Source organism: Sus scrofa, chromosome 17, assembly GCF_000003025.6.
Source record: "Sus scrofa isolate TJ Tabasco breed Duroc chromosome 17, Sscrofa11.1, whole genome shotgun sequence".
Lineage (NCBI taxonomy): Eukaryota > Metazoa > Chordata > Mammalia > Artiodactyla > Suidae > Sus > Sus scrofa.
The window spans coordinates 41,458,675-41,485,832 of record NC_010459.5 but is presented as its reverse complement, the minus strand read 5'-3'; the positions used below and the strand labels follow the sequence as shown (position 1 = coordinate 41,485,832).

The 27,158-nt window shown below is 50.2% G+C and overlaps 1 protein-coding gene and 1 long non-coding RNA gene across 2 annotated transcripts; both read left to right on the top strand.

Moving 5' to 3' along the window:
- LOC110257391 lies at window positions 1,215–9,741 on the top strand. Its single transcript, XM_021077694.1, has 4 exons — window positions 1,215–1,436; window positions 6,174–6,409; window positions 7,040–7,154; window positions 8,572–9,741. Exons 1-4 carry the CDS (start codon window positions 1,215–1,217, stop codon window positions 8,626–8,628), a joined length of 630 nt encoding a protein of 209 aa, XP_020933353.1. The 3' UTR covers window positions 8,629–9,741.
- Window positions 8,919–21,763, top strand: LOC100627949. Its single transcript, XR_002339946.1, has 8 exons — window positions 8,919–9,011; window positions 11,327–11,473; window positions 11,613–11,855; window positions 12,409–14,354; window positions 18,638–18,709; window positions 20,248–20,354; window positions 21,129–21,240; window positions 21,438–21,763. It is a non-coding gene; the product is annotated as a transposon Tf2-1 polyprotein (long non-coding RNA).

Genomic DNA, 27,158 nt, shown 5'->3' with positions numbered 1-27,158 from the left:
TTCGGGTTCGATCCCTGGCCTTACTCAGTGGGTTAAAGATCCAGGGTTGCCATGAGTTGTGGTGTAGGTTGCAGACGAGGCTCCGATCCTTCGTTGCTGTGGCTGTGGTGTAGGCCAGCAGCTGTAGCTCCCATTCTACCCCTAGCCTGGGAACCTCCATATGCCAAGGGAGAGGCCCAGGAAATGGCAAAAAGACAAAAAAAAAAAAAGAAAGATCCCAACTAGTATATATGAGGGTATGAGTTTGATCCCTGGCCTTCCTCAGTGGGTTGAGGATCTGGCATTGCTGTGGTGTAGGTTGCAGACGTGGCTTGGATCCCACATTGCTGTGGCTGTGTCGTAGGTCGGCAGCTGCAGCTCCAACTGGACCCCTTGCTTGGGAACCTCCATATGCCACAGGAGCGCCCCTAAAAAGCAAAAAAAAAAAAAAAATTAAGACAGTTATACATTTTGGTTACCATCATCATGAGTATGATTATGGTGATTTGATGAAATTAATATCCATTTGCTGCTTTTAAAATTCTTAAAATTCTAAAAACAGAATATATATCAGAAACCAACTGTCAGTGTCATACCTAATGGTGAAATCATAGAAGAATTTTTCTATTCATATTTTGGAAGTCCCCGAAAAATAGCTCAGGGTGTCTCTTGCCCTTGGCCAAGAAAACCCAAGGTCCCCAAGAGTGAAGAACCGATACAGGCAGCTAGCATGGTGAAAGATAACAAGCCAAAGTCAAATATCATTACCCTGGCATGCCCACATAGAAAGGCAAGAAAGTTAATGTTTCTCAAGCCAGGAAAGTTTAAGTAATTAGACACAAGCATCTCAGTTACTTAGCAAGGGAGAGCCAAAGTTATTGCTTAGGGAAGCCCAAGTTAATTAGCGAAGACCATCCAGATTTATTTGTCAAGAAGGTTGCTTTCAAGGATCGTCCACCACCAATGGAAAGAGAGTTCGATGTCATTGGCCAAGGTTATCAGTCCTAGGTCCTCTGGTCCCCCAGGGCTCAGCCCGGCCAGTTTCTGAAGGGAGGGAGCCACCTCTTCTTCTGTCTGTCCCCACGGCAGAGGCCTGGGCCATTTACACCTTCATTGATCACTGCTCCAGAACCAGTAGCTTTCAGCCTAGGACAAAAATGAATCAGAAGAAAAACTAGTGACAAAGAGGCTTTGGGGGTTCAGAGGGCCCAGCCAGGAGACCCAGAGAGAAGGGGATGCTGGGAGCTGACCCTGGAGGGGAGACCCTTGCATCTCAGTTTGTCCGAGCATCCACTGAAGGCCCGGGGCTGCTGGAGATCTCCAAACAGGCCCAGACCCAGGCCATGGGGTGGCAGAGGTCCTGGGCAGCTGGATGGCCCAGGCTACCAACAGACCTCCATCCCAGCCTGCAGGAGCCGGAGCCTATTCCTCCAGAAAGATGCAGTAACAGAGGATCAGTAAGAAGAGGAGGAGGAAGACGGACACAAGCAGCAAGACCTCCAGCATGCTGATCATTCTGATTGCGGGCGTGGGGCTTGGAGCTCCTGCAGGTCTTGCGGGGCCAGGCCAGCTGCTGACTTCCAGCCTAGACCGTGTGCATCACGTCCTTGGAAGAGTCTGTCTGGCCAGCTGAGACCCTCATCTCCCAGCGGGAAGGGGCTCCAGATTCCAAGGATCTCTCAGCCACTGTGACATCACAAACTCTAGGAGAGTGGAATGTTGGCCTCCCAGCTCCCAGCCAGTCCTTTATGCAGGCGACCAGGATGTTGAAAGGAGGACTTCTGGTGTGCAATTATATATATATATATATTTTTTTTTCTTTGCTTATCTCTTTAGAATTTCTAAGTAGAAATATCTTTTCCTTGCCCCTAGAAAAATATCAGTTAGTCCTCATAAGTTTTTTAACCTTTTTTTTTTCTTTTTATATCTGCACCTGCAGCATGTGGAAGTTCCTGGGCTAAGGGCTGAATCAGAGCTGCAGCTCCTGCCGACACCACAGCCATGGCAATGCTGCAGCTTGAGGCAACACCAGATCCTGAGCCCACTGAGCGAGACCAGGGAAGGAACCCGAATCCTCATGGATACAACATACGGTCCTTAACCTGCTGAGCCACAATGGGAACTACTTTTTTTTTTTTTTTTTTAAATGGCTGCATCTGTGGCATATGGAAGTTCCTGGGCCAAGGATTGAATCTGAGCTGCAACATCTGTGGCTATTGAAGGATCCTTTAACCCACTGTGCCAAGCTGGGGACTGGACCTGAGCCACCACAGCCCAAGCCGCTGCAGTTGGACTCCTAAACCACTGAGCCACAGCAGGAACTCCCTTTGATCATTCTTAAGTAATAAGTCTTGTATTACTAAAAATGGAGAACATAGGTTCCATTCGATTCTCTTAAGTGTCCCTCTAACGTATTGATCATGTTTCCAATGATCACTGATAGGTTAAATATCTCTGCTCTCCACCAGCTGGGGCCAAGCATAGGGTGGGTTGCTGTCTGCTGGGAGGGGAAGGGAACCTTCTTTCTTTGCTTATCTGAATGTGTTTCTATTCACCAGGTTTCTGTCCACTACCCCTCTCCTAATACCTCCAGGATCAAAACTGATGGACTGCAGCAATCCCACTCCTGGGCATATATCTGGACACAACTACAATTCAAAAAGATTCATGCACCTCTATGTTCACTGCAGCACTCTTCACAACAACCAAGACATGGAAACAACCTAAATATCCATTGACAGATGAATGGATAAGGAAGATGTAGTACATATATGCCAGGGAATATTACTCAGCCCTTAAAAGGAATGAAACAATGCCATTTGGAGCAACATGGAGGATCTAGAGATTATCATACTAAGTAAAGTCAGAGAAAGACAAAAACCATAGGATATCACTTCTATGTGGAATCTAAAATATAACACAGATGAACCTATCTATGAAACAGAAACAGACTCACAGACATAGAGAACAGACTTGTGGTTGCCAAGGGGCAGGGGGATGGAGGAGGGATGGACTGGAAGTTTGGGGTTAGCAGCTGTAAGCTATTCTATAGAGAATGGATAAACACCAAAGTCCTACTGTATAGCCCAGGGAACTATTTTCTACATTCTGTGATAAGCCATAATGGAAAAGAATATGAAAAAGAACATGTATACATATATGTATATAGATGTTATATGTATATCATGTGTATATATACATGTATGTATGTGATATGTATATAACGTGTATACACACATATGTATGTATGTATAACTGGATCACTTTGCTGTACTGCAGAAATTAACACAGTATTTTAAATCAACTGTACTTCAGGGAGTTCCCATTGTGGCTCAGTGGGTTAAGAACCTGACTAGTATCCATGAGGCGACCAGTTTGATCCCTGGTCTCACTCGGGGTTAAGGATCCAGTGTTGCCACGAGCTGCAGCATAGTTTGTAGATGCGGGCTCGGATCCTGTGTTGTGGCCACAGAGCCGGCAGCCGCAGCTCTGATTTGACCCCTAGACTAGGAACTTGCATATGCTGCAGGTGCAGCCCTAAAAAAACCCCCCAAAACAGACAAAAAAACCGGAACTATTCCTCAATTAAAAAAACCCCAAGTGGATTGAAGAGTGAGGTAGGGGAATATTTATCTCCAGGTTGGGCATGAAATAAATGCTGAGTGTTTTCAGCCCCAATTTCAGGGGTTTTTTAGAGACCCCCTTCCCCTGGTGCCCTATGACTGGGTTCCCCTGACCTGGCAGGCTCCCTCCAAGACAGAACCTCCTAGGCAACAGGCAGACATTCCTACCCCAGAGTCTACACCTGCTGAAGGAGACAACGAACCTTTGACTGAGGAGTGGGTTGGGTATGGGTCACCTGTGCTCCCCAACTCCAGGTAACATTTAGCAAGTTTTTGGTGATGGAGGATCTCCAGAGAAAGAGGTGCTTCTTCCTGCTCTCCTTCTTTGGGATGGGGGGGACTGGCGGCACTATTTTAAGACACAGAATCCATAATTCCCCCTCTTTTATTTTAATTTAAAAATTTTTTTAGGGTTGCAGCCACAGCATATGGAAGTTCCCAGGCCAGGGACTGAGTCTGAGTCACAGCTGTCACTGCTACTTAGACCTGCCCTAATGAATACAGCAGCCGCCAGACACATGTGACTACAGAGCACCGGAAATGTAGCCAACCCCAGTTGCAATGTGCTGTCAGTATAAAATATGCATTGACTCCAAAGACTTTGTACAAAGAAAAAGAATAGTAACTATCTTATTAATAATTTAAAAATATCAATTACATGATGGAATAATATTTTGGTTATCTTGAGTTAAATAAAATGTTATTAAAATTAATTTTAGGAGTTCCCAAGTTCCCGTCATGGCTCAGAGGTAACAAACCCAACTAGTATCCATGAAGATGCAGGTTAGATTCCTGGCATTGCTCAGTGCCAGCATTGCATTGAGCTGTGGTGTAGGTCACAGACTTGGCTCTGATCCTGTGTTGCTGTGGCTGTGGTGTAGGCCAGCAGCTGTAGCTCTGATTTGACCCCTAGCCTGGGAACTTCCATATGTCATGGGTGTGGCCCTAAAAAAAAAGACCAAAAAAAAATTAATTTCAGGAGTTCCCATAGTGGCTCAGTGGTAATGAATCCAACTAGCATCCATGAGGACACGGGTTCGATCCCTGGCCTCCATCAGGAGGTTAAGGATTGGCTTTGCAGTCAACTGTGGTGTAGGTCACAGATGTGGCTCGGACCTAGTGTTGCTGTGGCTGGCAGCTACATCTCCGATTCAACCCCTAGCCTGGGAACTTTCATATGCCTCTGGTGCAGCCCTAAAAAGACAAAAAACAAACAAACAAACAAACAAACAAAACCAAAAAACAAAAACTAATTTCATTTTTTTGGTACCTTTTTAACATGGTTCCCGGAAAAGTTAAAATCACGTGTGACTGGCATTCTGTTTCTCCTGGATAGTGCTGCCTTAGATTCTTCAAATAGAGCACACTCTCTCTGCCTCCTAAATAACCCACAGTGTCCTCACAGTGACAGAAGGCTTGAGTTTTCTCAGATATGCTGAAGTATAGCAACTACCATGCCTGGCCATTTGCTCTGTGCTATGCTCTTGGTGTGAACTGTTTCACTTAATTCTCATAGCAATGCTGTGATGGAACTATGACTCTGCCCATTTTCCAGAAAAGGAAAACTAAGGCTGGGCAACGTTTGGTCACTTAGCCAAATCCACACGTAGAGGAAGGGCAAGAGCGGGAGGCAGGAGAGGACACCAGGGCTGTGGGCACACCAGACCCCTTTGTTCAGCATGCTCACAGCTACAACATCACATGGCCCCTTCTCATGGAAATCCCCAATCGCAGAATCACACAGCCTCCTCCCAGGCACGGAAGAGGGAGTGTTCTCATCCTCAGAGACTCCCCATTTCCCTGGATTTCCATATTGTGCTGACCTAGTGAGTGCCAGCAATCTGAAGTGGGGAGAGACCCTTGCTCAGACACAGGGTGAGCTGCTTGCATTTCAGAATGTGGGCTGAGTTGGTGGCAGAGTTGCTTCAGGTGTGAGAGATACACCTGGCCCAGGATGCAGGCAGTGCTAGTGCTTGTGAGGTTAGAGTCCATGAGTCCCCTTTCAAGCCAGTCTTGCTCTGCCATTGGGAGTATGGAACATTTTATCTGCCTTCTCTGGCACAATGCAAATCTGATCAGCTCCCTGAAATGCAAATCTGAACAGGTCCCCGAAATGCAAATTTGATCAAGTTCCTCTGCTTCAAGGCTGCTTTTACTTTTAGGATGAAGTTTTAGCAAAACCCATTGCTTTAGGCTTACCTCCTTGTCATCCTCACGTTCCAGTTTCAGGTCATCGGAATAATATTTTAGTCTGGCAATGTCCGAATAAGTATATGGTCAGAATTCATTATTTGTTCAACTGTGCCAGCCACCAAACTAAGTACTCTGAATACGATGGTTGATTGGACAAGAGCTCTGTTGTTCAAACTCAACACAATCAACACGAGCTCTTGATAATTAAAGCTCTTTACATGGAAGAGTGACAATTCCTACAAATCAATGACAAATAAGTGACAACAAACACAACACACAGAAAAGCAAAACGAGCGAGGGAATGCTATTTCCAAAATTCCAGACTACTTTGGGAAATTACGGTCATCCAGACGCAGAACTTGGGCTCCACTCCACCAGGGAGCGCTGCAGGACGGTGTGCGCAGGGTCGGCCCCGGCCGCCGCCGCTCTAGGCCTCAGGCGTCCACCTCAGCTGCACTTCCGCCGGCGCTGCGTGTTTGGAGCAGTGTTCCGCTCTCGTGGCTGCACTTTCCGCGTGTCCTCCCAATCTGCCGGCATCCGCGCACCTCCGCGCCTTCCCACACTCTTGGCTGTATCTCCGCCGTTGTCCCGTGCGGTCTGTTGCAGCCTCCTCGGTGAGTTCCTTGCGGGGAGCGCTTACTATGTGGCCTGCTTCTCCTGCCCCCTGAGGCCCGAGAGGGTGGGAAGGGCCACGCGCAGGTTAGTTAAGAGCCCAGATTCGCTCCCATTTTTGAGCCCGGTTCCAAGCTCTCTTTCTCTGCCTCGCTCTGTGGACTTTTCGGGATTCGAGCTCTCGACAAAGGGGCCTCGAGTCACGGGGCCACAGGCCGGCGCCGCTTCGGAACGTCGGGCCCTCGGCCTTACCCACCACGTGGGGAGACTTGTCCTTGCTGATGGCAAGAGACTGGGGACGGGTCCGGCGACGCGGGGGCTCGATGTCCCGCGAGAGGTTCTGTGTGAACCCGGCCCAAGGCGTGGCAGAGCCCCAGACTCACCATTCATCACCTCCACTCCAGCGTTTCATCCCCCCAGCTGCTGGTCGATTGCCCACTTAATGTCCTTGTCATCGTTATCCCGTTTCCTTTCAAAAATCTTTACGGGGAAGTGATAAAAGCTCCATATTACAGATGATGGGTCCTTTGCACTTTAAGTTGAGAACGCGTCCAGGGCCCCAGAGGGGCAGAGTCTGGCTTCCTGTCCCCCTGCTTTGCACTCACGCCCTTGCCCACGCTTTCCCTGCCCAGGCCCTGCGCAGATGAAGACCCTCCCCCGGACGGCTTTGCGGGCCCTGCCTCAGCCGGCGCCCCCTTCTCTCCTGCAGGACCCGGACCCGCACTGCAGGGGCTGAGTGCCCCCTGGGTAAGTGCTGCTGCTCCTGGGGGCTGTGGCCTTCCTGCCCCAGCGCAGCGGGGTGGTTCTGGGGCTCCGGGGGGCGGGGGGAATGTGGGAGTTGTCTGCCAAGTCCTGGTGCAGGAGGATGGGGCTGGGACTGGGGGCCAGAAGGGCCTGGGGTCAGAGCCTGACTCAGCTCCTCGTTATCTGTGGGATCTGGGGTGAGTTATTTCTTTCTCCTGAGCTTTACTTTCTTTGGAGTGGGAGTTGGGGCGGGGGCGGGGGGGGGGGGCAGAGGCCTGGTCTGTGTTTTCCTTTTTGACCCCATAATGCCTGGTCCACAGTAGGTACTCAGCTGGTATTTGTGGGGTGAGAAGCAATTGAGGCATTGTCATCTGAAGTTGGTCTTCCTGGGCCCTGACTTGATGAGGGGAGATGGGCTGTTGCCATGAAGTGAGGGTGGCCCTTGGGGTCCTGGGTCTGGCTGGGCCTGTTCCCCCAGGCTGGGTGGAGAGCCGGCTGTTGATGTGGGCTCCTCTGCCTGGCTCTCCTCGTGCCCTTCTTTGCCCCCAGCCTTTGAAAGTGGTCATGGGCTGCCAGTGCCCCAGTCGTTGATAGCACAGGGAGAGGACCGGCTGAAAGCACTTCCCCGTTTGGAGGTCCTGTTCCGTCCCTTAGAAACTCTGGAGCTTTCCCACACTTTCCCCCTCCCACCGCCTTTTAGAGGCCTCCTGGCACCTGGAGTCTAGTCTGTTGAATGCCCTCTGCCTGGCTCAGTGCTGGTTTCTGTGATGTGAGCCTTTAAGAAAGGAGAATGGGGCATTCCCATCGTGACTAGGATCCATGAGGATGCGGGTTCAATCCCTGGCCTTGCTCAGTGGGTTGAGGATCCGGTGTTTCTGTGAACTGCGGTGTAGTTTGCAGACACAGCTCGGATCCTGCGTTGCTGTGGCTGTGGTGTAGGCCAGCAGCTAGAGCTCTGATTCGACCCCTAGCCTGGGAACTTCCACATGGTGCCATTGCCGCCCTCCCTAAAAAGCAGGAAAAAAGAAAGAAAAAAGAAAAAAAAAAAAAAAGAAAAGGGAGAAAATCACAGCTGTGGTCTCCTGACTCTAGTCTCCAATCTCTGCAGCTCCATGGCCTTTCCTGCCTTTGGGTTTGAAGTGATTACAGGCTGCCTGTGACCCGGTCATTGGTCATACAGGCAGAGGAAAGTTGCAGGTTTTTCCTCATGTTCAGAGGCTCCATACTTGTCCTTTTTAAATGGGACAGGTTTAGTGACTGGCAGGGGCCAAGCATGAGGCCGTCTGAGGATGGAAGGAGTTGGGCTGTAGTGCCTTCTCCGCCCGAGACCCGAATCCCTGCTGACATACACCCTTTTCTCTTGTGAGTATGATTTCCTGCCAGGTGGGCTCATCTCCTGCTGGCTTCTTGTCCTCTGCAGGAGTGTCACGTGACTGCTGTCGTATGGGAGATGTGGTCAGGAAGAGCCTGGCTATGAGCCTCAGGTAAGTGATGGCCTGTTGGTTCTCTAGAGCTTGAGTTCCTTGCAGGCTGCGATAGCAGAGGTGTTGGGTAATGAGATGGGTGTGTGTGTGTGAGAGAGAGTACAGTGGGGCTGCTTCCCAGTGTCCTCCGCCTGGGCCTGATTCTGCTCCTGCTCCTGGCAGCCCCTGATGCTGCTGTGGTGGCAAGAGGTTGGTATTTGTCCTGTGAGTCTTCCCTGAGGCTTTTGGCAGGGACTGTAAGTTGTCAGCAGTGGCTTTGTCATCTTGGTTGTAAGTCTGGGCCATGACTGTCTGCTGGTCTGTCCTGGTCCAGGCCGTTCCTGGGGTTCTGATAGTGGCCTCCCTTCCCAGCTCACCCCTGTATTCGAAAGTGATGGTGGGCTGCCCGTGCCCTGGTCATTGATAGTGCAGGGAGAGGAACTGCCGAAAGCACTTCCCCGTGTTTGGAGGGCCGGTCCTGTCCCTTACAAACTCTGGAGCTTTCGAACACATCCACTGAGTGCCCCTTTTCCCGAGCAGGGCCTTGTCTCAGGAGTTTGTGTTTCTAGGCTGGTGGTGGAGCTACCCTGGGGCCCATTGCCTCCTAGGACTTCCTTCCTGGACCCTTGCTCTGCCTTCTCCTCACTCAGTCCTTCCCACATCCTCAGCCCTACTTCGGCACTAATCCCTCCTGGACAGTGTGGACTTGTTGGGTGTACCCCCCCCATGCTGTAATCTTGAGGGCAAGTGCCTCTGTCGTGTTTTGCGTTGTGTGTGTTGCCTGATATATGGCACCTGGACAAAAATAACAACTGAAGAGCTGGTGGTGACACGGTTGGTACAGGGTGCTGGGGCCCAGGGCTTCTCCTATTGCAGGGTCAGGGAGCCATGCCCTCCAGCAGGCCAGCCTGTGGGGGTTGAGCCTGTCTCTTCTCACTGGAAGTGTTGAGTTTGTAATGAAAGGTAGACTTGTTATCATCTACCTTTGATCCTGGCCACGAGCAGGGCCTGTGGCCCTTTGGGGGTGGTTTCCTAATAACTGACCTGCACGAAGCACAGAATAGTCAAGGCTGTGTATGTCCATGGCCCTTATACTAGATGGTAGACAGGGGCCCACTGAAAGGATGAAAATGCAGCCTAACCCTCCAAGACCCCAAGAAGGTAGTGAAGAGCCCTAACTCCAGCTTCCTAAAAAGCCCTAGTGACCTATCTCAACTGCAATCTGTCACTCCGCCCAGGAGCCCGCGCAAATGCGGACCTCCGGAACTGTAGAAAAATGATTGGTCCACGGAGCGTGGGCTCTCGATGTTTTAAAATGATTGGTTTGCGAAGCGCGGGCTTTGTTGTGAACCCCATAAAAGCTGTCCCGATTCCGCACTCGGGGCCGCAGTCCTCTACCCCTGCGTGGCGTACGACTGTGGGCCCCAGCGCGCTTGGAATAAAAATCCTCTTGCTGTTTGCATCAAGACCGCTTCTCGTGAGTGATTTGGGGTGTCGCCTCTTCCGAGTCCATACGAGGGGGATTTTCCTTCTACTGGCCTTTTCATTTGGTGCGTTGGCCGGGAAACCCTGCGACCACCCCTCACACCCGAGAACCGACTTGGAGGTAAAGGGATCCCCTTTGGAACGTGTGTGCTGGCCGGCGTCTCTGTTCTGAGTGTCTGTTTTCTGTGATGCGCGCTTTTGGTTTGCAGCTGTCCTCTCAGACCGTAAGGACTGGAGGACTGTGATCAGCAGACGTGCTAGGAGGATCACAGGCTGCCGCCCTGGGGACGCCCCGGGAGGTGGGGAGAGCCAGGGACGCCTGGTGGTCTCCTGCTGTCGGTCAGAGGACTGAGTTCTGTTGTTGAAGCGAAAGCTTCCCCCTCCGCGGCCGTCCGACTCTTTTGCCTGCTTGTGGAAGATGCAGACGGGTCGCGTGTGTCTGGATCTGTTGGTTTCTGTTTCGTGTGTCTTTGTCTTGTGCATCCTTGTCTACAGTTTTAATATGGGACAGACGGTGACGACCCCCCTTAGTTTGACTCTCGACCATTGGACTGAAGTTAAATCCAGGGCTCATAATTTGTCAGTTCAGGTTAAGAAGGGACCTTGGCAGACTTTCTGTGCCTCTGAATGGCCGACAGTCGATGTTGGATGGCCATCAGAGGGGACCTTTAATTCTTTTTCTTTTTTGCTATTTCTTGGGCCGCCCCTGCGGCATATGGAGGTTCCCAGGCTAGGGGTCGAATCAGAGCCATAGCCACCGGCCTACGCCAGAGCCACAGCAACGCGGGATCCCAGCCGCGTCTGCAACCTACACCACAGCTCACGGCAACGCCGGATCGTTAACCCACTGAGCAAGGGCAGGGACCGAACCCGCAACCTCATGGTTCCTAGTCGGATTCGTTAACCACTGCGCCACGACGGGAACTCCCTAATTCTGAGATTATCCTGGCTGTTAAAGCAATTATTTTTCAGACTGGACCCGGCTCTCATCCTGATCAGGAGCCCTATATCCTTACGTGGCAAGATTTGGCAGAAGATCCTCCGCCATGGGTTAAACCATGGCTAAATAAACCAAGAAAGCCAGGTCCCCGAGTTCTGGCTCTTGGAGAGAAAAACAAACACTCGGCTGAAAAAGTCAAGCCCTCTACTCGTATCTACCCTGAGATTGAGGAGCCGCCGACTTGGCCGGAACCCCAACCTGTTCCCCCACCCCCTTATCCGGCACAGGGTGCTGCGAGGGGACCCTCTGCCCCTCCTGGAGCTCCGGCGGCGGCGGAGGGACTTGCTGCTGGGACTCGGAGCCGGAGGGGCGCCACCCCAGAGCGGACAGACGAGATCGTGATATTACCGCTGCGCACCTATGCAGCCCCTCCAGTATTGGCCCTTTTCCTCTGCAGATCTCTATATTTGGAAAACTAATCATCCCCCTTTCTCGGAGGATCCCCAACGCCTCACGGGGTTGGTAGAGTCCCTTATGTTCTCTCACCAGCCTACTTGGGATGATTGTCAACAGCTGCTGCAGACACTCTTCACAACCGAGGGGCGAGAGAGAATTCTGTTAGAGGCTAGAAAAAATGTTCCTGGGGCCGACGGGCGACCCACGCAGTTGCAAAATGAAATTGACATGGGATTTCCCTTGACTCGCCCTGGTTGGGACTACAACACTGCTGAAGGTAGGGAGAGCTTGAAAATCTATCGCCAGGCTCTGGTGGCGGGTCTCCGGGGCGCCTCAAGACGGCCCACTAATTTGGCTAAGGTAAGAGAGATGATGCAGGGACCGCACGAACCTCCTATTTCTTGAGAGGCTCATGGAAGCCTTCAGGCGGTTCACCCCTTTTGATCCTACCTCGGAGGCCCAGAAAGCCTCAGTGGCCCTGGTCTTCATAGGGCAGTCGGCTCTGGATATCAGAAAGAAACTTCAGAGACTGGAAGGGTTACAGGAGGCTGAGTTACGTGATCTAGTGAAAGAGGCAGAGAAGGTGTATTACAGAAGGGAGACAGAAGAGGAGAAGGAACAGAGAAAAGAAAAGGAGAAAGAAGAAAGGGAGGAAAGATGTGATAGACAGCAAGAGAAGAATTTGACTAAGATCTTGGCCTCAGTGGTTGAAGGGAAGAGCAGCAGGGAGAGAGAGAGAGATTTTAGGAAAATTAGGTCAGGCCCTAGACAGTCAGGGAATCTGGGCAATAGGACCCCACTCGACAAGGACCAGTGTGCGTATTGTAAAGAAAAAGGACACTGGGCAAGGGACTGCCCCAAGAAGGGAAACAAAGGACCGAAGGTCCTAGCTCTGGAAGAAGATAAAGATTAGGGGAGACGGGGTTCGGACCCCCTCCCCGAGCCCAGGGTAACTTTGAAGGTGGAGGGGCAACCAGTTGAGTTCCTGGTTGATACCGGAGCGGAGCATTCAGTGCTGCTACAGCCATTAGGAAAACTAAAAGATAAAAAATTCTGGGTGATGGGTGCCACAGGGCAACGGCAGTATCCATGGACTACCCGAAGAACCGTTGACTTGGGAGTGGGACGGGTAACCCACTCGTTTCTCGTCATCCCTGAGTGCCCAATACCCCTCCTAGGTGGAGACTTACTGACCAAGATGGGAGCTCAAATTTATTTTGAACAAGGAAAACCAGAAGTGTCTGCGAATAACAAACCCATCACTGTGTTGACCCTCCAATTAGATGATGAATATCGACTATATTCTCCCCTAGTAAAGCCTGATCAAGATATACAGTCCTGGTTGGAGCAGTTTCCCCAAGCCTGGGCAGAAACCGCAGGGATGGGTTTGGCAAAGCAAGTTCCCCCACAGGTTATTCAGCTGAAGGCCAGTGCTACACCAGTATCAGTCAGACAGTACCCCTTGAGTAGAGAGGCTCGAGAAGGAATTTGGCCGCATGTTCAAAGATTAATCCAACAGGGCATCCTAGTTCCTGTCCGATCCCCTTAGAATACTCCCCTGCTACTGGTTAGGAAGCCTGGGACCAATGATTATCGACCAGTACAGGACTTGAGAGAGGTCAATAAAAGGGTGCAGGACATATACCCAACGGTCCCGAACCCTTATAACCTCTTGAGCGCTCTCCCGCCCGAACGGAACTGGTACACAGTATTGGACTTAAAAGATGCCTTCTTCTGCCTGAGATTACACCCCAGTAGCCAACCACTTTTTGCCTTTGAGTGGAGGGATCCAGGTACAGGAAGAACCGGACAGCTCACCTGGACCCGACTGCCCCAAGGGTTCAAAAACTCCCCGACCATCTTTGACGAAGCCCTACATAGAGATCTGGCCAACTTCAGGATCCAACACCCCCAGGTGACCCTCCTCCAGTACGTGGATGACCTGCTTCTAGCGGGAGCCACCAAACAGGACTGCTTAGAAGGTACGAAGGCACTACTACTGAAATTGTCTGACCTAGGCTACCGAGCCTCAGCTAAAAAGGCCCAGATTTGCAGGAGAGAGGTAACATACTTGGGGTACAGTCTGCGGGATGGGCAGCGATGGCTGACGGAGGCACGGAAGAGAACTGTAGTCCAGATACTGGCCCCAACCACAGCCAAGCAAGTGAGAGAGTTTTTGGGGACAGCTGGATTTTGCAGACTGTGGATCCCGGGGTTTACGACCTTAGCAGCCCCACTCTACCCGCTAACCAAAGAAAAAGGGGAGTTCTCCTGGGCTCCTGAGCACCAGAAGGCATTTGATGCTATCAAAAAGGCCCTGCTGAGCACACCTGCTCTGGCCCTCCCTGATGTAACTAAACCCTTTACCCTTTATGTGGATGAACGTAAGGGGGTAGCCCGGGGAGTTTTAACCCAATCCCTAGGACCATGGAGGAGACCTGTTGCCTACCTGTCAAAGAAGCTCGATCCTGTAGCCAGTGGTTGGCCCATATGCCTGAAGGCTATCGCAGCAGTGGCCATACTGGTCAAGGACGCTGACAAATTGACTTTGGGACAGAATATAACTGTAATAGCCCCCCATGCGTTGGAGAACATTGTCCGGCAGCCCCCAGACCGATGGATGACCAACGCCCGCATGACCCACTATCAAAGCCTGCTTCTCACAGAGAGGATCACGTTCACTCTACCAGCTGCTCTCAACCCTGCCACTCTTCTGCCTGAAGAGACTGATGAACCATTGACTCATGATTGCCATCAACTATTGATTGAGGAGATGGGTCCGCAAGGACCTTACAGACATACCGCTGACTGGAGAAGTGCTGACCTGGTTCACTGATGGGAGCAGCTATGTAGTGGAAGGTAAGAGGGTGGCTGGGGCGGCGGCGGCGGCGGTGGTGGACGGGACCCGCACGATCTGGGCCAGCAGCCTGCCGGAAGGGACTTCAGCACAAAAGGCTGAGCTCGTGGCCCTCACGCAAGCTTTGCGGCTGGCCGAAGGGAAATCCATAAACATTTATACGTACAGCAGGTATGCCTTTGCGACTGCGCATGTGCACGGGGCCATCTATAAACAAAGGGGGTTGCTTACCTCAGCAGGGAGGGAAGTCAAGAACAAAGAAGAAATTCTAAGCTTGTTGGAGGCCTTACATTTGCCAAAAAGGCTAGCCATTATACATTGCCTTGGGCATCAGAAAGCCAAAGATCTCATCTCGAAACCAGATGGCCGACCAGGTCGCCAAGCAGGCAGCCCGGGGTGTTAACCTTCTGCCTATAATAGAAACGTCCAAAGCCCCAGAACCTGGACGGCAGTACACCTTAGAAGACTGGCAGGAGATAAAAGAAGATAGACCGGTTTTCTAGGATCCCAGAGGGGACCTGCTATACCTCAGATGGGAAGGAGATCCTACCCCACAAAGAAGGGTTAGAGTATGTCCAACAGATGCATCGTCTAACCCACCTAGGAGCTAAACATCTGCAACAGTTGGTCAGAACATCCCCTTATCATGTTCTGAGACTACCGGGAGTGGCTGACTACCCGGGAGTGGTCAAACATTGTGTGCCTTGCCAGCTGGTTAATGCTAATCCTTCCAGAATGCCTCCGGGAAAGAGACTAAGGGGAAGCCACCCAGGCGCTCACTGGGAAGTGGACTTCACTGAGGTAGAGCCAGCTAAATACGGAAACAAATATCTATTGGTTTTTGTAGACACCTTTTCAGGATGGGTAGAGGCTTATCCTACTAAGAAGGAGACTTCAACCGTGGTGGCTAAGAAAATATTGGAGGAAATTTTTCCAAGATTTGGAATACCTACAGTAATAGGGTCAGACAATGGTCCAGCTTTTGTTGCCCAGGTAAGTCAGGGACTGGCCAAGACATTGGGGATTGATTGGAAATTGCATTGTGCATACAGACCCCAAAGCTCAGGACAGGTAGAGAGGATGAATAGAACCATTAAAGAGACCCTCACCAAATTGACCACAGAGACTGGCATTAATGATTGGATAGCTCTCCTGCCCTTTGTGCTCTTCAGGGTTAGGAACACCCCTGGACAGTTTGGGCTGACCCCCTATGAATTGCTCTATGCCCCCCCCCATTGGTAGAAATTGCCTCTGTACATAGTGCTGATGTGCTGCTTTCCCAGCCTTTGTTCTCTAGGCTCAAGGCGCTTGAGTGGGTGAGGCAGCGAGCGTGGAAGCAGCTCCGGGAGGCCTACTCAGGAGAAGGAGACTTGCAAGTTCCACATCGCTTCCAAGTGGGAGATTCAGTCTGTGTTAGACGCCACCGTGCAGGAAACCTCGAGACTCGGTGGAAGGGCCCTTATCTCGTACTTTTGACCACACCAACGGCTGTGAAAGTCGAAGGAATCTCCACCTGGATCCATGCGTCCCACGTCAAGCCGGCGCCACCTCCCGACTCGGGGTGGAGAGCCGAAAAGACTGAGAATCCCCTTAAGCTTCGCCTCCATCGCCTGGTTCCTTACTCTAACAGTGACTCCCCAGGCCAGTAGTAAACGCCTTATAGACAGCTCGGACCCCCATAGACCCTTATCCCTTACGTGGCTGATTATTGACCCTGATACGGGTGTCACTGTTAATAGCACTCGAGGTGTCGCTCCTAGAGGCACCTGGTGGCCTGAACTGCATTTCTGCCTCCGATTGATTAACCCCGCTGTTAAAAGCACACCTCCCAACCTAGTCCGTAGTTATGGGTTCTATTGCTGCCCAGGCACAGAGAAAGAGGAATACTGTGGGGGTTCCAGGGAATCCTTCTGTGGGAGATGGAGCTGCGTCACCTCCAACGATGGAGACTGGAAATGGCCGATCTCTCTCCAGGACCGGGTAAAATTCTCCTTTGTCAATTCCGGCCCGGGCAAGTACAAAGTGATGGAACTATATAAAGATAAGAGCTGCTCCCCATCAGACTTAGATTATCTAAAGATAAGTTTCACTGAAAAAGGAAAACAGGAAAATATTCAAAAGTGGATAAATGGTATGAGCTGGGGAATAGTTTTTTATAAATATGGAGGGGGAGCAGGGTCCACTTTAACTATTCGCCTTAGGATAGAGACGGGGACGGAACCCCCTGTGGCAGTGGGACCCAACATAGTACTGGCTGAACAGGGGCCCCTGGCCCTGGAGCCACCACACAACTTGCCGGTGCCCCAGTTAACATCGCTGCGGCCTGACATAACACAGCCGCCTGACAACAGTACCACTGGATTGATTTCCTACCAACACGCCTAGAAACTCCCCCGGTGTTCCTGTTAAGACAGGACAGAGACTCTTCAGTCTCATCCAGGGAGCTTTCCAAGCCATCAACTCCACCGACCCCGATGCCACTTCTTCTTGTTGGCTTTGTCTATCCTCAGGGCCTCCTTATTATGAGGGAATGGCTAGAGAAGGGAAATTCAATGTGACCAAAGAGCATAGAAATCAATGTACATGGGGGTCCCGAAATAAGCTCACCCTCACTGAAGTTTCCGGGAAGGGGACATGCATAGGAAAAGCTCCCCCATCCCACCAACACCTTTGCAATAGTACTATGGTTTATGAGCAGGCCTTAGAAAATCAGTATTTAGTACCTGGTTATAACTGATGGTGGGCATGCAATACTGGGTTAACTCCCTGTGTTTCTACCACAGTCTTTAACCAATCCAAAGATTTCTGTGTCATGGTCCAGCTCGTCCCCTGGGTACACTACCATCCTGAGGAAGTAGTCATCGATGAGTATGACTATCGGCCTACCCGCTCAAAAAGAGAGCCTGTGACCCTTAACCCTAGCCGTTATACTAGGATTAGGGATGGCTGGTGTGGGGACAGGGACAGCTGCCCTGATCACAGGACCACAGCAGCTAGAAACAGGACTTGGTGAGCTACATGCGGCCATAACAGAAGATCTCCGAGCCTTAGAGGAATCTGTTAACAACCTAGAAGAATCCCTGACTTCTTTGTCTGAAGTGGTTCTACAGAACTGGAGGGGATTAGATCTGCTGTTTCTAAAAGAAGGTGGGTTATGTGCAGCCTTAAGAATGTTGCTTCTATGTGGATCACTCAGGAGCCATCAGAGACTCCATGAGCAAGCTTAGAGAAAGGTTAGAGAGACGTCGAAGGGAAAGAGGCTGACCAGGGGTGGTTTGAAGGATGGTTCAACAGGTCTCCTTGGATGACCACCCTGCTTTCTGCTCTGATGGGACCCCTAGTGGTCCTGCTCCTGTTGCTTACAGTTGGGCCTTGCTTAATTAATAGGTTTGTTGCCTTTGTTAGAGAACGAGTGAGTGCAGTCCAGATCATGGTACTTAGGCAACAGTACCAAGGCCTTCCGAGCCAAGGAGAAACTGACCTTTAGCCTTCCCAGTTCTAAGATTAGAACTATTCACAAGACAAGAAGTGGGGAATGAAAGGATGAAAATGCAGCCTAACCCTCCAAGACCCCAAGAAGGTAGTGAAGAGCCCTAACTCCAGCTTCCTAAAAAGCCCTAGTGACCTATCTCAACTGCAATCTGTCACTCCGCCCAGGAGCCCGCGCAAATGCGGACCTCCGGAACTGTAGAAAAATGATTGGTCCACGGAGCGTGGGCTCTCGATGTTTTAAAATGATTGGTTTGCGAAGCGCGGGCTTTGTTGTGAACCCCATAAAAGCTGTCCCGATTCCGCACTCGGGGCCGCAGTCCTCTACCCCTGCGTGGCGTACGACTGTGGGCCCCAGCGCGCTTGGAATAAAAATCCTCTTGCTGTTTGCATCAAGACTGCTTCTCGTGAGTGATTTGGGGTGTCGCCTCTTCCGAGTCCAGACAAGGGGGATTTTCCTTCTACTGGCCTTTTCACACCACCTGCTACCTTTCCCCATCCATGCTAGTTGCTGCCAGTCAGCCCTGGTATGTTCCCCCAAACCTGGTCTTTTGGTTGGCAACAAATTAATCACAGTTGGCACATCAGATAGCATGGGTGTTACTCCTGTCATAGGTGATCTGCGGACCCCTTCCTAGAATTAAGTTGTCTTGTTCTGAGACAGTAGGTGTGGCCATTCAGGTACTACAGTAACAGCCCAGGTTTGTGGGTGCCAGGACCTGCCAGCTCCCGTGCCAAGTGTTATCTATCCGTCAGGGCCTGCTGTGAGTGCCTGTTCACGACGTTGCTCTTTCAGGTGGATCTGTGTACACAGGCTCCGTGGAGGTTCCTCTTCATGTCAGCCAGGCGCTAGACCCTGGGGCCTCAGGTAAGGTTTTTGGACCTTTCTTTGGAATTGTGTGTGTATTTTCTAAAGTCACATTCATGTTCCTTTGGGCGTGGGTGATCATGTGAAGGGAAGTGAGGTGACAGTGGCGTCCTGCTGTAGGGCAGTCCCTCTCTAGAAACCTGTTTGGGTGAAGGGCTCTCTGGGGCATCTCCTGGGTCCTGGTGTGTCAGGCTGGGTACTGCTGTGATGGAGGCTGCGTGGCTTTAGGCACCGGAGACTCTGGGCCCACCTCTGAACACATCTAGCTCTGCAACCCTGTCTCACACTCCACTGAAAATCAAAGCTGGAATAGCAGTGAAGAGCTTTTGTTTTGTTTTTTTTGGCTACACCCTCAGCATGCAGAAGTTCCTGGGTGACAGTGCTGCATCTTTACCTACCAGGCCACCTGGAAGCTCCAGCAGCGAAGGTTTTAATAAGATTTTCATGATGGAGTCATGATCACGTGACCACACGGTTCTGGTCTTTTCCAGCCCAGTGTCTAGGTTTTTATGCCGAAGCGTCTTGACTCCCCCCTGGGCAGGGAGGTGACGAGGCGTCTGCAGGATACAACCGAAGCTGTGCTTGGCTGGTCTGCTCTCCCTGGCTCAGGCCATTCCCCAGGCCCCTGGCGCCAGCCTCCTGTCCACCCTGGCTCTTTGCATCCTCTTCTGCTCCTGCATCGAAAGTGATCGTGGGCTGTGGTGCCCTGGTCATTGATACTGCAGGGAGAGGAGTCGCTGAAAGCCGTTTCCCCGTGTTTGAAGGGTTCATCCATCCCTTCCAAACCCTGGAGCTTTCACACACTAGCTTTTGTCTTCTGCCATTCCTTTCAAAGCTCAGGCCTTCCTGGCCTGCATGTGATATGGTGACCAGGCTAGCCCCCCACTAGTGGGGTTCACTTTGTCTTTGGAGCTGAGGAGGCGCTTGACAGGAACTCCAGTCTATACATTTATATTTGGACCTCACCTGGAAAAAATCCAGGTGGTGCTGACGGGCACGGGGGAGAACTGTAAATTGAGTTCTGCTCTATGAATTTACACGAGTGGAGGGAGGGTAGTCCATAAAAATACATTATTCATTGTAGCCCCTGACTTATAGGCTCTTTGGTGTGTTGTCTCTGCTCCTTTACTCTTCCTGGAACACAATGTGTGCTCCAGCAGTCAGTGATGTCGAGTATATGGAGAAAGGAAAATAAAGATGGGAGCCAGATGTAGGGGCAAAGAGGGGTTCTATCAATTCTGAATCAGTAAAAAAGTTTCTATTTGTCACCATCTCCCAAAAACCTGAGGAGTCTTGTCAGGCACTGAGAAGAGGGTGTTGACTGGCCAAGTGTAGCCCTCCTTGTAATCTGTGCTTTTGTAGGTTCTCTTTTTAAAGGGTGACCCCAGAGTTTCACTAGAGAAGAAACTCCCAGGCCTGTGGTTCTGAGGCTCCCTAGCTTTCTGGTTCACATCAGTTGGTGTATTAGATGGCTGGCGGAGTCCCCAGCCATGTCGTCAGCCCTCAGCAGGGGGCTGACCTGCCTTTCTATGCTACAGATGTGTTGGTGGAAGGCTGAAACTCTGCAGTGGTGCTTTCATTACTCGGTGACCCTGAAGAGGCAACACGGCGCCCCCTAGAGGCATGACTGGCTCCCAGGTAACAGGTGAGACTGAAGGAGAGGTCTGGGTATTCATCCCATTCATCCCCACTTTGGTTTGAGGGCTTCTGTGTCGTTCTCGTCTGTGTACATTCAGACTCTCATATTTGAGGATGGGAACCTGTTTCGCCAGATCTCATGATGTGAAGGTAGTGAGAATAATATATGTGAACCACCTAATTCAAGTGGTAGTCATCTAATACACCTGAGATTTCCTGTCTTTCAAACCTTTTGCATCAGAGACTTGTCCTGTCACACTGCCTAGTCCCTGGTCCCGGGGCTCAGCCAGTCTGGAGGATTTAGTGGTGATGATGACAATTTTTAAAAGACCGTTTATCACCCCCCACTCCTAGTCCCAGGCCTGGGAATTCAGATCTCTGGGTTAACACCGTGCGATGAGTTGAGTTTCACTTGTGTAATGTCCTCAAGCCTTGATGTTTTCTCGTTTGTCCTTCAAATGGGCCTGGCAGTCTTGATCCTCAACCATCTGGGCACCCAACAAGCCTTGTTGAAAATTTTTCTCTTGCCTTTCTCGGCTTGATCGTACTTGCAGAACAACATGACAGGCTGGGCAGATGACAATGGTGGGTGAGCTGCCAAGGTTGGTCCATCCCTCTGATCAAGATGCAGTGGGAACTCATGTCAGAGCCCCTGCCGATGGTGCTAAGCTCTGGTCCATCTACTTAGCTGCCCTGATTGAGAACTGCTTGAAAAGTCATTTATTTATTCTAAAAGCTGAACTTCTGAGATTTTTTTCCCTTTATTACCTTGTATATTCAGGTGACATCTAGTTTGGCTGTGTAAACTGGGAGCTTGGGCCTGTTCCATTGGGATCCTCTGAGCTGTTACTTGAAGATGGTGCTGGAAAGTAATGCTTGTGGGCTTCTTCTAGGTAAGCCTCAGATAGGGAATGAAGTCCCCAAGCCATGAGGCAGTGACCTTGGGGTGACTTGGGTTCTGGGATTGCTGGTATTTCTCCCTAAGGTGATTTAATGCCAAGGGCTGGGAACCCACTGCCAGAGGGTTGACGGGTTCGAGTTCGTGCAGATGGGAACTTCAAACCATCGTCTTGCCTGTCCTTTGTTTTAGATTCATCCACTGTGTGCACAGCAGCGGGACAGAATGGAGAGGGAGGTCCCCACACGAAGCCTCACCAGGGCTCGCTGCCCTCTGCGCCGAGTCATGGGAGAACCCTTCCCTCAGCACAGAGATGAGGGGAAGCCCTGGGACTGGCATCTCTTGAGTCCCGACACTGCCCTGGTTGGGGGGTGGGGGAGCTGTGGACAGGGAAGGCTGGCCCTGAGCCTCAATGCTGCGCCTGGATGACTTCAGCAACCAGGAGTTTTTCTCTTGAGTTGGCAGCTGCTTGTCAATCTGCTCTCCACCCATCCATTCAATAAACTGTACACAGTCACCATGCGTGGGTTTTATTTATTTATTTACTGCTTTTTAGGGCTGCAGCTGTGGCATATGGAGGTTCCCAGGTTAGGGGTCTAATCAGAGCTACAGCCGCCGGCCCATGCCATAGCCACGGCAATGCGGGATCAGAGCTTTATCTGCAACCTACCACAGCTCATGGCAACTCCAGATCCTTAACCCACTGAGCAAGGCCAGGGACCGAACCCGCAACCTCATGGTTCCTAGTCAGATTCATTAACCACTGCGCCGCGACGGGAACTCCGGAACTCCTAAAATATTTTTAACTTAAAAAATTGTCCGGAGTTCCCGTCGTGGTGCAGTGGTTAACAGCACCAAGAGGGACAAAGCAGAAGAGCTTCTTCGGTGCAGGAGGCAGCTCTTGAATCAGAGGCTCCACAACCCCATTCCCTAGCTGCTTTCCTCCCTCTTCCTACTGGGGTTCCTTGTCACTCAGGATGAGGGGATCTGGGAAGGAGTTTGGTCTGCAGGCAGTACTGACTAGGGCCACCAGGGGGCCCCCAAAGCAAAGCCAGAAGGACAGTTCTCCAGAGAATTCAAGGGGTCAGCTGGCCACCAACTTATTCCTCCCAGTCAAGACTAGGAGATTTCAGAAGTTTCCTAGTTTGTGATTCCTAACTTCAGCTATACCTACACCATTTCTATGAATTCACCTTTCTTATTTTATTTTTTTATTTTTATTTTTTGTCTTTTTAGGGCATATGGAAATTCCTAGGCTAGGGGTCAAATTGGAGCTGCAGCCTTTGGGCTACGCCACAGCCACAGCAATGTAGGATCTGAGCTGTGTCTGCGACCTGCACCACAGCTCATGGCAATGCCGGATCCTTAACCCACTGAGCAAGGCCAGGGATTGGACCTGCCTCTTCATTGATGCGAGTCAGGTATGTTTCTGCTGAACCACGACGGGAACTCCCTCCTAAAAAAGTTTTAGATTTATTTTGGCATTTAAATCTATAGACCACCTGGAGTTGATTTTTATATATAGTGTGAGGGAAGGATTTAAAGTCACTTCTCCATTCGACCCCAAATTCCCAGGCTAGGGGTCGAATCAGAGCTGTAGTTGCTGGCCTAGGCCACAGCCACAGCAACGTGGCTCGTCTTCTACCTACACCACAGCCCATGGCGATAAGGGATCCTTAACCCAGCGAGTGAGGCCAGGGGTTGAACCTGCGTCCTCATGGATACTCATTGGATTTGTTGCTGCTGAGCCGCAATGGGAACTACCAAAACAGGACTTTTTTTTTTTTTTTTTTTTTTTGGCTGTTCCTGCAGCATATGGACGTTCCCAGGCCAGCGGTCAAACCCATGCCACAACAGAGACCCAAGCCACTGCAGTGACAATGCTGGATCCTTAACCCACTGGGTCACAAGAGAATTCACATATGTAATATTATCTTCAACAGATATCAGACACTGTCAATTCCAAACACCAGTTTAGCATGTGTGGTTCTACAAATGTGAAAAAGCCTTGAAATTTGCAGTTGTACCAGGAATGAAGAAGGTTTTGCTAAGCAAGTTCAAATGACAACATACTTAAGAGACAAGGCTGTTTCCAAATATGAAATGTGTACATGCCTATGATCCTCGTGTTAACTACCGATCCCCTCATCCTTCTGTTTACCTTTTGTTCCAAGACATCTTTGAAACTGTTTTCGATTCTTTCATGGAAGAGGTTCAGGATCCAGCTGGAGAAAAGAGGAAAGAGGGTCAGAACCCACTTTATGATTAACTGTACCCCTCCTCCCAAGGGAAGGGCTACCCACGAATCTGACCTTTCCCCATATATGCCAAGAGGGGATTCAGCCAGATGAATTTAATTCAAGGGAAGGTGACCTATAGTATCTGAATCAGGAATGTAAGTGGGAGGAGGCTATTTAGGATTGGGGTATTAACTGTATACATCAACTTCTCCAGCATCTTTTCCTTCCTTAAAATCTATTCCCCCAGTCTTTGTGGTTCAGTGGGACCGACTCCACTCTTACCCCCAGGTCTAAAGTTAGGTCCTAGATTCTGGCTCAGCCAATAAGAGGCCATAATGATTGTTCCATGCCTAGTTAGGATTGGCCAATGGGAAGCACTGGGGCGAGATGAGTAGGTAGGAAAAGGGTAGAAGCCAGATATTTCTTATCCTTCTCTCCCATCCTCTGATTGTGTCTTCAGCAGTGGTCGCACTTCCACACTGGGGCCAGCTGCTGCCAGACAACCCCCTTCCTTTATGATCCTAGCTCCCACCTGGAGATCCTGACTCCTGTGCTCTGTTGATTCCATCTCCTGGTCTCTCCAGCTTTCGGGATGTTAGAAAAATAAAGTTAGAAGAGTGAGGGAGATGGGGAGAAAAGTTAGTGTGTAGGAGGAATTAGAGGTAGATGCTGAGTTTCCCTGCAGCCAAAGCAAAGTGGCAAACAAGACTTACACACGGCATAGAAAAAAAACACCAGAGTTTCCACTGCGATGCAGCAGAAATGAACCTGACTAATAGCCATGAGGATTCAGGTTAGACCCCTGACCTCGATCAGTGGGTTAAGGATCCAGCATTGCCTTGAGCTGTGGTGTAGGTCGCAGACGTGGCTCAGATCCTTCATTGCTGTGGCTGTGATATAGGCCGGCAGATGCAGTGCCAATTCGATTTGACCCCTAGCCTGGGAACTTCCATATGTTGCAGGTGCAGCCCTGAAAAGCAAAAAAACACAACACAAAACAAAACCAAAAAAACACAAAAAATTACCAGTTGCTCATAAGAAGCAAAACATTTCCTGGCTGCAGGGGTTGACAGAATTCCCCACCCCTGGCACTCACCAAGGGGACACGATTGACATAAGAGTGCCGTCTTCTAGTCCATCACCATTACACTACGTTTCCGTGGCAGAATGTAGACATATGCTCAAGGAAACTTAGCAGGAAAGGGAATTGCAGGAGGACCAATTCCTCCCTTTATTCAGGCAACCCGACTATCTTGCTTGCCTGGAAGTGAGGGGATATAAAAAAAATGGGAGGGAAAATTATCTCTAGGAGTTCCCCACTGTGGCGCAATGGAATCGGCAGTGTCTTGGGAGCACTGAGACCCAGGTTCAATCCTCGGCCCAGCACAGCGAGTTAAGGATCTGACATTGCTGCTGGCGTAGTCAAAAAAAAAAAAAAAAAAAAAAAAAAAAAGCCCTCTAATAATGTCCTATGAATAGGCTGAAGTTTCCACCAAGGCTGGAAACTTCTAGGAGACATGTAGATGTCCTTTTCCTTAAAGAAGGAGGAAACAGAACAGAAATGAGAAGCATGGGAGCATCCAGACACATGTAGCTTTCTGCTTCTCAGAGTATTTCCAGAGACTCCGGTACTCAGAATCCTGGGCTTTTAGAGGGACTATTCCCAAGCCTGTGAACTTGGCAATATTTCTACTCTCTCCATCCAACTCTCCTTCACAATGTGTCTGAAGTTTGAGTAGAAGAATTCAGGAAGGGAATTTAAGATTAAGCAAGTATTTATTGAGAAGGCTCTAGGCTAGGTACTAGCCTGGGGGTGGTGGGGTGGAGACAGAGCTGGGAGTGAGATATGTCTTGCTGTGTGGTCCAGCGGCAAAGGCAGACAAGTGGTTCAAAGAATATACAGTGTGTTTCCTCCTGTGAAGGGGTATGGAGACCAGCTGGAGGCAGCCGGGTGAACAAGGGGGCTGTGGGTGATGGGAGAGGGAGCGTGTTGCAGGAAGAGGGCATGATATTCCCTGGCTTTCAGGGGAATCTATCTACGTCCTGTTTATGGCTTACAAAGAGCTTCTCTGTATACACGATTGTGTTCAACTCTCATGGTCCTCTCATGAGGGCACAGCTTTGCCCCTGCGGCACATGGAAGAGCCTGGCTGGAGGTGGAATGTGCCCTATGACGCAACCACAGCAACGCCAGATCTGAGCTACATCTGCATCCTACACTGCAGCTTGTGGCCACACCAGATCCTTAACCCACCGAGCAAGACCAGGGATCGAACCCGCATCCTCACGGACACTATGGCGGGTTCTTAATACGCCGAGCCCCAGTGCGAATTCCTTGGGCACAGCCTTTTCGTTTCACAGATAAGTCCACTGAGACTTAGAAAATATGTATCTGCCTGAGATCACACAGCTAGTAAATGGCAGAGCTGAGGTTTGAAATCAAATTCCTTGATTCCCGAATGGACCTTTCTTCTGCCCACTGTGCTCTGGTTTCCCAAATTTGGCCTGCAATCTTGGTGATATCTGAGATGGCTTGATTTTTATTTTTCATTTTTGGGGGGTTGACGTCCCATGTATTCATTTCAGGTGTTCAGCACAGTGAATGAGATGGCTTTAGACCTGAGGAGGGCAAACTCTTTTTGAGAATAAAGATTTTTTTTTTTTGGCCATACCCATGGCATGCAGAAGTTCCCAGGTCAGGGGCTAAACCTGAGCCACAGCAGGAACCTGAGCCACTGCAGTGACAACACCGGATGCTCCACTCAATGAACCACCAGAAAACTCTGAGAAAAATGTTTTTTGGCACCCAGTCACGGGGATACATTTGCATACTGCCTGTGGCTGCTTTCACACTGCAGCAGCACAGTTGAAGAGCTGTGATGGTGTGCTGAAAATATCCATTAGCTGCCCTTTCCAAAAAAAGGTTGCCAACCTCCACTTTAGCTGATGCATGAATGCATATTTTAAGTTTTGATAGTTATAGAATTATTTTAATATATTTTAGAAAAAATATAACTGGGATGTTAAAACTGTGGCTTCATCAATGTTATCGTTTAGGAAGAGATGAAGTTTAAAGAGCGTCCTAACGCAAAGTGGACTTAATGAAATATTACCTGATGGTAACAGATGCTCTTTGGCTCAGGCAAAATTGTGAAGGTGAGAGGCGACTGATGCTTGAGGCTCACTGGACTGCACAGAGGCTGAACAATAGCCGTGGATGCTGAGAATGACCAGAAAGCTTCTGTCTGGTATGGTGGCTGCTCTTCTTTTCAGATAATGAGAGTTCATGATGGGCTGCTATGTCTGGTGTTTTCCATTTCTCAAGGGACTTTCACAGGTATTTTCTCAAATGGACATCACTCTTTCCACTTAACGTATTTATCCATTAATTCTCCAACAAGGATTTATTGAACACCTATCATGTACCGGGTGCTATTTATTTATTTATTTATTTATTTATTTATTGGCTTTTTAGGGCCGCACTCATGGCATATGGAGGTTCCCAGGCTAGGGGTCAAATTGGAGCTACAGCTGCCAGCCTACACCACAGCCACATCCACTTGGGGTCTGAGCCACATCTGCCACCTACACCACAGCTCACGGCAACGCCAGATCCTTAACCCATTGAGCAAGGCCAGGGATCGAACCCTCGTCCTCACGGTACCTAGTTGGA

Bases quoted from the DNA above. Each gene is read 5' to 3' on its own strand.
- LOC110257391 (XM_021077694.1), top strand. From the start codon at position 1,215: ATGCTGGGAGCTGACCCTGGAGGGGAGACCCTTGCATCTCAGTTTGTC. The intron at 6,410-7,039 runs GTGAGTTCCTTG...TTCCCTGCCCAG, and splicing joins GGTCTGTTGCAGCCTCCTCG to GCCCTGCGCAGATGAAGACC. The intron at 7,155-8,571 runs GTAAGTGCTGCT...TGTCCTCTGCAG, and splicing joins AGGGGCTGAGTGCCCCCTGG to GAGTGTCACGTGACTGCTGT.